The 9,936-nt window shown below is 41.8% G+C and overlaps 1 protein-coding gene across 1 annotated transcript in view; it reads right to left on the reverse strand.

The window, feature by feature from the left end:
- LOC139558001 (RNA-binding motif, single-stranded-interacting protein 2-like) overlaps positions 1-9,354 on the reverse strand; it is a 53,278-nt gene extending 43,924 nt beyond the window's left edge. Inside the window, exon 1 of the mRNA XM_071373368.1 lies at positions 9,226-9,354. Coding sequence (XP_071229469.1) covers positions 9,226-9,297 — 72 coding nt within the window. The 5' untranslated portion in view covers positions 9,298-9,354. The remainder of the gene's footprint in view (positions 1-9,225) is intronic.
- Between the last annotated feature and the right edge of the window lie 582 nt (positions 9,355-9,936).

The following is a 9,936-nucleotide window of genomic DNA, read 5'->3' on the forward strand; positions in this document are numbered from 1 at the left end:
AGTCCCACCTGTCTCTAAAAATGTGTTCTCTGCGAAATGCAGCATGTGCCAAATCTAACAACAGAGCAAGATCAGACATCTCATTCGATTTCTCATTATCTCAGACTTTTATAGTATTTCAACAATGGTTTCACTTTCACACGTCCCTTTAATTTAACAAAATACTGTACATTATATGGATTATTATCGTAACAAATGAACTGATTTGGTCAGATTATATAGCATGTCAATATGTTGCATGAATTCACAATGGAAATACAATGAACTGAAACATTTTGATTTATTATTGCGCTCACAATTTCACACATTTTCAACATATACAGTATTTTCCCCATTCTACTCTTGCAGTTCCCTTATTTCACCACTTGACACTGTGTGTACGCATAGTCATGGCTGTGTGTAAATTTACCACACTCTCAAGCAAACGTTCATATGGATAAATCTCACACTTTGCGTGGAAATGATCCCACGCATGGTTTACACATAGATTTGTGTCTACACATGATTGATGAATGAGGCCCCAGGCTTCTCATGGCCCCACTGAGTGTAGCCTAATTTACACAAATCAATGAAGAAAACAATTAGCAAAAAGGCAACATTTCAATATGGTACCCTACAGATCTGGGGTCAGGGCTGACAAATCAATAGCAATTTGCTTAGGGTGGCAGGTAGCCTAGCAGTTAAGAGTGTTGGGCCACTAATCAAATGATCATTAGTTCGAATACCTGAGCTGACAAGGTGAAACATATGTCGATGTGCTCTTGAGTAAGGCACTTAACCCTAATTTGCTCCAGGGGTACTGTTCTACTATGGCTGACCCTGTAAAACAACACATTCCACTGCACCTATCTGGTGTATGTGACAATAAAACAGTTTTTGTAATCTAACCACACTGCCTGCTAGATAGGCTTTCAGTATAGGAATACCCTGATCTGCTAATAGGGCAATATTAACATAAACATTACCATCTTGACCTATAATCACCAGACCATGGATACACTTCTAGACAGAGAACTCTTCACATTAATCACATTTCACATTAATCACATTTCAGTTGAGTCAGCACTTTACACGGCTGCTACAGCAACAAGTACATTTATATCAATACTGAGCTAACCGCGCTTTGGAGTGGAGATCAGTTACTGTTCAAACCAATGACAGGCCCCTGTGAATCCATGCTGTCAGTTTGGTGGAAAAGGAGATTGCGCATATTAGATACAGTAGAAGGTGAAAGCAAGCAGTGTGTCTCAAAATGGATGAATCTCAGTTAGCCTAATGAGCTTCATTCCAGCCCTCTGTGATCACCTCCCACTCTGTTAATAACCCCCTGCTCCACTCTGCTCCAGTACTGACCTTGTGGTGTCCAACTAGCTGGGACCATTGTTTCCTTTGCGCGTGATTGGTGACATGCTCTAATGAAACGGTTCCTCCTCTTTCCCCTCCTCCTCTCTCTCTAACAACTTACATCCTTCCCCAAACCACAGTTGTTGTCACACCCTGATCTGTTTCACCTGTCCTTGTGATTGTCTCCACCCCCTCCAGGTGTCACTTGTTTTCCCCAGTGTATTTATCCCTGTGTTTCCTGTCTCTCTGCGCCAGTGTATTCATCCCTGTGTTTCCTGTCTCTCTGTGCCAGTGTATTTATCCCTGTTTCTCTGTGCCAGTTTGTCTTGTATGTCCATGTCAACCAGTGTGGTTTTCCTGTGTGCATGCCTTTTCTATTCTCGTTTTGCTAGTCCTCCCGATTTTTGACCGATGCCTGTTTCTGGGCTCTGTACCCGCCTGCCTGACCATTCTGCCTGCCTTGACCTCGAGCCTGCCTGCCACTCTGTACCTCCTGGACTCTGAACTGGTTTTGACCGTTTGCCTGTCCACGACCATTCTCTTTCCTACACCTTTTTGGATCAATAAACATCTAAGACTCCAACCATCTGCCTCCTGTGTCTGTATCTGGGTCTCGCCTTGTGCCCTCGCCTTGATAGTTCTACTCTTCCTCTCCCTTTCTGCTGCTCTCCCTTTCTGTCTTTCTATTGCTCTACCTTTCTGACTCAATCACATTTATTTATAAAGCCCTTTTTGCATCAGCCGATGTCACAAAGTGCTGAACAGAAACCCAGCTTAAAACCCTAAACAGCAAGCAATGCAGATGTAGAAACACGGTGGCTAGGAAAAACTCCCTAGAAAGGCCAGAACCTAAGAAGAAACCTAGAGAGGAACCAGGCTCTGAGGGGGGGCCAGTCCTCTTCTGGCTGTGCCGGGTGGAGATTATAACAGAACATGTCTTCTACTGTCTTCTACTCCTCTACCTTTCTGACTGTCTTTCTACTCCTCTACCTTTGTCTGTCTTTCTACTCCTCTACCTTTTTGACTGTCTTTCTACTTCTCTACCTTTCTGTCTTTCTACTCCTCTACCTTTCTGACTGTCTTTCTACTCCTCTACTTTTGTCTTTCTACTCCTCTACCTTTCTGACTGTCTTTCTACTCCTCTACTTTTCTGTCTGTCTTTCTACTCCTCTACCTTTCTGACTGTCTTTCTACTCCTCTACTTTTGTCTTTCTACTCCTCTACCTTTCTGTCTGTCTTTCTACTCCTCTACCTTTGTCTTTCTACTCCTCTACCTTTCTGACTGTCTTTCTACTCTACCTTTCTGACTGTCTTTCTACTCCTCTACTTTTGTCTTTCTACTCCTCTACCTTTCTGACTGTCTTTCTACTCTACCTTTCTGTCTTCGCTCAGTTTTGTATTCAACATGGCCTTCACAACATCCAGGAGCACCGAGCCTTGAACCCCTCCATGAATCAGAGGAGTTTTACCACCCCTTCATTTATCACTGTTGTTACTCTCACAGAGCCCCTTCTTTCATCATGCCCATTCTACACCTCTAATCTGCATCTCTTCAGCATCAATAGTAAGCAGTGCATTGTTTGTTTTCCTACAATCACAACCTCTTCCTGTCTGGAGACCCTATCAGGAGGGATGCAGCTGCCTGGGTACTGGGTAGATAGGATCTGTACATGGCTGGTGAATGGATAGAGCTGGGACTGGGGATGGCTATAGAATCTGTATGATACTGGATGGAGGTGTATGGAGCCTGGTGGTGGACAGGAATTGTATGCTTAATAGTTATAGAATATGTATGCTGGAAGGAGCCTAGGCCTAGATGAGACCTGTCTGGATCTGTCTGTTGGTTGGATGATGGGGCTGGATAGATGGGCCTGGGCCTGCCTATAGGATTTGTGTGATGGATGACAGAGGATGGAGCCTGGGCTTGGTGCTGATTAGAGCTGTGTGCTGCTGGATGAGGCCTGTCTGGATGGGTCTGGATGGATTGGCGTGGGCCATTGAGGCCTGTCTGGATCTATGTGTTGCTGGAGGAAGCCTGTCTGGATGGGTCTGGATGGGCGTGGGCCATTGAGGCCTGTCTGGATCTATGTGTTGCTGGAGGAAGCCTGTCTGCATGGATGGATGGGTCTGGATGGATGGGCGTGGGCCATTGAGGCCTGTCTGGATCTATGTGTTGCTGGAGGAAGCCTGTCTGCATGGATGGATGGGGCTGGATGGATGGGCGTGGGCCATTGAGGCCTGTCTAATTGGGGTTGTGAGCTGGTTAGCAGAAGGCGCTAATCCCTCTCATGTGCTCTCCGGTCAGAAGGTACTGACTCATTAAGGCTGCTCTGCTATGCTCTGTTCATTCTGAGAAAAGGAAAATGGCAGAGAACCAGAGAATCAGATGGGAGCCTTTTTTGCACTTTTTTTGCACTAGGCTCCCACCTGCCTGCTGCCTGCCTGCCTGCTGCCTGCCTGCTGCCTGCCTGCCTGCTGCCTGCCTGCCTGCCTGCTGCCTGCCTGCCTGCTGCCTGCCTGCCTACCAGCTACAGGTGTTATCTTCTGACACACAGAACAGCAGGGCTCCCATGAAAAAGAGATGAAAACATTCCTGACCTGGCATGTGTCTGTGTCCACAATGTACAGTATGTAACTGTACGGCTGCACATGATGGAGTTTTGCTCACACAACTCACACATGAGGTGAATCTCAAAAGTAGTTTTCTCGATTCCTCGAATCCACTCTCCTTGCCTCCTTCTCAAAGCTTCACAGGGAAGCAAGGAAAGCCTTTGAGAAGAAAATCCAAGGAGTGAAACGATCCTAGTGTCATTTATACTCAGTTCTCAATAAAACACACTTTCTAAATCTGTCAACATTGCACATTTGGCACAAACACATCAAACATTGCACATCACTCAATTTCTGCAAAAAGTATTCCATTGTTTTATCTTAGACTTCTATCTGAAAAAGCAAAGGGCTACCTGCTTGGCACAAGTGATTTTCAGAGGCACTGTACAGAATATAATGTTTATGAAAATACACAAGCTCTCTCTATTTGCTGCCTGGTACTGTATTCTGTTACAGTGTGCAGAAAAGGTTTTGGGAAAAACAAAAGATGGTGGAAAACTAGCGATGGCAGTTTTGTGATACGTCGACTGCAACCTCACCAACAATTTAGAGACATCTGGTGAGTCTTCATTCTTCTCTCCCTCTCTGAGTCAATCTAGTTCTACATTCAAAAGTGCAAAAAGCCTAAAACAGCAAACTGTTGTTTTAGATGTGCAAAAAAGACATTGAAGAAAGACATTGAAAGACACCGAAGAAAGAGGAACACACAGGATTTGAGAAAAGCGGTTAAGTTCAGTCTGTACAGAGAAAGGAAATATTTGCTGGCTCCCTGGTCCATGGGAACAGAACCACTGACAGCCAAAGAAGTCAAGGTATGTAAAACAGAGTGTGAAAAAAAGAAGAAAATGGGAGAGGGGGAGAAGAGAGAAGGGGAAGGGATTGGTGTGTAATCAAAAGCAGGAGAAAGAAAGAGAAAAAATCTGTAAATTCTTCTCTTTGCTAGACCCTTTTTTCTCGTAGTAAAAAGACACAGAGCAGAGTTTACCACTTGACGTTGGTTTTACAAGTTTTCCCTCAGTAACTTTTGAGCTCTCACAATGAGACTAAACGTTTTCCTGGCAAAAAAAGGCTTGAGTTTGCAAATGCAGAGTAACAGACACCCCTTCTATCCTGAAATGAGCACATTGTTTGAAACCAGAAGTGGCATCCCAAATGGCACCCTACTTCCTATGTAGTGCACTGCTTTTGACCAAGGCCCATAGCACTCTGGTCAAAAGTAATGCACTATAGGGAATATGGTGCCATTTGGGACGCAAACAGAATTCCATGAATTCCAGGTCATTAATCTGAGCAATCTGAATTCCTGCCAACCACGAGGCAGGGAAAGGAATAACACAGCCCGGGAGGGGGAGCTAGTGTTATGTTTCAAGAAAGTTAAACACTACCTAGGCCTGTTTCAGCAATGTTCAGAAACAAGACACATGTGAAAGCATCAGGATGAAAACTAGGATCACAAAAAAGAATTCTAATTTTGAATTGTACAATTACCTGTGGAAAAATATACGCTTTATAGTTTCTTCATTTAAATTCCCTTAATATCTCACCGTCTAACACCATAGTCAACTTCAGCATTATATTCTGTTCTTTGGATGTTCCATAGCAAATCATCAGAGTACATCTTTAAAGTGGCAATCAGCAGATGAAACAATAACAAAGTGTCTTCCCCACCACTGTTTCTGTAAAAAGATGGCCGATGAGGCTGGAGAAATGTAACCACCCTCAAATTCATAGGCAGGGAGAGCTATGGATGCAAGGACTGACCATCCATGATATCAAAATGATAGTTTAAACCAGGTTTTGAGGCTATACAGTGTTTGTTTACATTTACTTTGTTTACAAACATTGGAGTAAAACAAGCTTACATTTTGTGTTCTGATGGGGTATGACAGTTGAATTAAGCTCATGAGGCATTTATACTTCAAGAATCAATGGGGACATATAATTAATTTATAAGTCAAGAATTGGATGTAGCACCTGCAGATTGCACTTTAAATGGTTCATTTTAAAACAAAATACATCTTATCAACTATCAATCAATATCATTATCATTACAAACTGCTTCAGCTGTTGCAAATATGTTACATAATAATCAATCAGCATATTCAATTTAACTATTTACAGTAGGCTACAGTATTTACAGTAGGCTACAGTATTTACAGTAGGCTACAGTATTTACAGTAGGCTACAGTATTTACAGTAGGCTACAGTATTTTCAGCTGTGCACTAGCATTTTACATTCAGACAACTCTAATGTGGATGCAACATTAGATAATTATTGGTTAATAATGCCAATAGTAGACCTATATACACTACCGGTCAAAAGTTTTAGAACACCTACTCATTCAAGGGTTTTTCTTTCTTTTTATTATTTTCTACATTGTAGAAAAGTAGTGAAGACATCAAAACTATGAAATAACACATATGGAATCATGTAGTAACCAAACAAGGGTAAACAAATCAAAATATATTTTATATTTGAAATTCTTCAAATAGCCACCCTTTGCCTTGATGACAGCTTTGCACACTCTTGGTATTCTCTCAACCAGCTTCATGAGGTAGTCACCTGGAATAAATTTAAATTAACAGGTGTGCCTTGTTAAAGGTTAATTTGTGGAATTTCTTTCCTTCTGAATGCATTTGAGCCAATCAATTGTGTTGTGACAAGGTAGGGTTAGTATTCAGAAGATAGCCCTATTTGGTAAAAGACCAAGTCCATATTATGGCAAGAACAGCTCAAATAAGCAAAGAGAAACGACAGTCCATCATTACTTTAAGACATGAAGGTCAGTCAATATGGAAAATGTCAAGAACTTTGAAAGTTTCTTCAAGTGCAGTTGCAAAAACCATCAAGAGCCATGATGAAACTGGCTCTCATGAGGACCGCCACAGGAATGGAAGACCCAGAGTTACATCTGCTCCCAAGGATAAGTTAATTAGAGTTACCAGCCTCAGAAATAGAAAGCCTCAGAAATAAGCCCAAATAAATGCTTCAAGAGTTCAAGTAACAGACACATCTCAACATCAACTGTTCAGAGGAGACTGTGTGAATCAGGCCTTTATGGTCAAATTGCTGCAAAGAAACGACTACTGAAGGACACCAATAAGAAGAAGAGACTTGCTTGGGCCAAGAAACACGAGCAATGGACATTAGACTGGTGGAAATTTGTCCTTTGGTCTGGAGTCCAAACTGGAGATTTTTGGTTCCAACCGCTGTGTCTTTGTGAGACGCGGTGTGGGTGAACGGATGATCTCTGCATGTGTATTTCCCACCGTAAAATATGGAGGAGGAGGTGTTATGGTGTGGGGGTGCTTTGCTGGTGACACTGTCTGTGATTTATTTAGAATTCAAGGCACACTTAACCAACATGGCTACCACAGCATTCTGCAGCGATACGCCATCCCATCTGGTTTGGGCTTAGTGGGACTATCATTTGTTTTTCAACGGGACAGTGAACCAACACACCTCCAGGCTGTGTAAGGGCTATTTTACCAAGAAGGAGAGTGATGAGTCAGATGACCATGCCTCCACAATCCGCCGACCTCAACCAAATTGAGATGGTTTGGGATGAGTCGGACCGCAGAATGAAGGAAAAGCAGCCAACAAGTGCTCAGCATTATGTGGGAACTCCTTCAAGACTGTTGGAAAAGCATTCCAGATGAAGCTGGTTGAGAGAATGTCAAGAGTGTGCAAAGCTGTCATCAAGGCAAAGGGTGGCTATTTGAATTATCTCAAATCTAAAATATATTTTGATTTGTTTAAAACTTTTTTGGTTACTACATGATTCCATATGTGTTATTTCATAGTTTTGATGTCTTCACTATTATTCTACAATGTAGAACATAGTACAAATAAAGAAAAACCCTTGAATGAGTAGGTGTTCTAAAACTTTTGACCAGTAGTGTATATTGAACAAAAATATAAACACAACATGTAAAGTGTTGGTTTCATGTTTCATTAACTGAAATAAAAGACCCCAGAAATGTTCCATACACACAAAAAGCTTATTTCTCTCAAATTTTGTGCACAAATTTGTTTACTTCCCTGTTAGTGAGCATTTTTCCTTTGCCAATATAATCCATCCACCTGACAGGTGTGGCATATCAAGAAGCTGATTAAACAGCATGAACATTACACAGTTGCACCTTGTGCTGGAGACAATAAAAGGCCACTCTAAAATGTGCAGTTTTGTCACACAGCACAATGCCACAGATGTCTCAAGTTTTGAGGGAGCGTGCAATTGGCATGCTGATTGCAGGAATGCCCACCATTGATTGCAGGAATTTCCACCAGAGCTGTTGCCAGAGAATAGTATGTTAATTTCTCTACCATAAGCCACCTCCAATGTAGTTTAAGAGAATTTGGCATTACATACAACCGGCCTCACAACCGCAGACCCCTTGTAAACACGCCGGCCCAAGACCTCCACATCCGGCTTTTTCACCTGTGGGATCATCTGAGACCAGCCACCAGGACAGCTGAGACCAGCCACCAGGACAGCTGATGAAACTGCACCCATGTGAAATGTGAAATCCATAGATTATGGCCTAATGAATGTATTTCAATTGGCTGATTTCCTTATATGAACTGTAACTCAGTAAAATCATTGAAATTGTTGAATGTTGCGTTTATATTTTTGTTTGGTATATATTCAGCATTTCTATATCTGTAAGAGTAACTGTTTTATATTAGGAAAACAAAGCCAACGTTCCCAGCCATTTCAAGGGGTGGGGCAAATCTTTACGCGTAAAGAAAGCTATTATATTTGGTTAACTTACGTTGCGATCTATTTAAAGAGAGACCTTATTCTCATCAATATGTAAAACTGATTTGACACATCCAACAATTGGTCGTTGGGTTTACAATTAGCCATTGGTTTAAACCCGAGAATGAGCGCAAAATTATCTCTAGGATATTCGCAGCGCAAATTTAATCCATGCATTGACTTTCTCTGTGCCTATGGATAAAGAGAGGAAGAACACTAACGTTCGGGTCGCCCCCGACGCATAGCCTATAATTAATTCATTATACCGGTATTATATTCTATTATCTATTCCCAATCTTATTTGGAGGATAGAAAACAGTTCAAAACAATGTTAAATCTACAAAATAGCCTACAGTTGATTTCTATATGGTCCACTTTCAAGGACACTGCAGTTTATAGCCGAGCAACCTAACTGCCAAAGCCGATCCAGGAATGATAGCGGCATATACTATACACTACCATTGGCATAACATTCAGATGGAGTAAATAGAATACAGTATCGCTTTACCTTTTTACTAAGCCTGCTGGTATAGCCGTTGTATGGGTTGAATCCTGTCCTTGGCGGCACAGAGAGCAGCATTTTTACAGCACTATGTCCGGAGCAGAGAGTACAGCCAAGCAGGCAGTCCTCAGCTGACGTCAGCCAAGGAAATTCAGATTGGAAACTGACTGGGGTTGTGATTTGAGTGGCGCTCTCCCAGCTCTCAGCCATTGGTGTAGCGGCAGCCTATGTACTGTATATGTGCGTTGAAGAGCGCGCTTTTCTGTGTTCCTTTTTCCATGTATGGCTATTTAGTAAACCTGGATACCACCAGACAGATAACATGTAGGCTTTAGACATAATGACTTTTTAATGTTCCTATTAAGTGTAAATGTCTGTACATACATTTAACTTTCATTGGTATTGTATAAAGGCTTTTATAGTCCTCAAAAAGATTAGACATTATAAATACATATCATTAATCATATCTAACATTTGGACTAAAAGTCTAATAGGCCTATAGGTTAGTAATATTGACCATGGCCCAATTTATATTTTACCAAAGGTGCATGGCATTACACCATCACCATCACTATAAAGTATGGCAGTGGGTCATGAATGATCTCTAAACCTTATGTCATGTTCAGGACACTGATGTCTTTGGATGGCTCTTCTAATTATGTAATGATATTGTTTTTATAATCAACTGCAAGTCGCTTGGCAACACAGTCAGTCCCT

This window comes from Salvelinus alpinus, chromosome 28 (genome assembly GCF_045679555.1).
Source record: "Salvelinus alpinus chromosome 28, SLU_Salpinus.1, whole genome shotgun sequence".
NCBI lineage: Eukaryota > Metazoa > Chordata > Actinopteri > Salmoniformes > Salmonidae > Salvelinus > Salvelinus alpinus.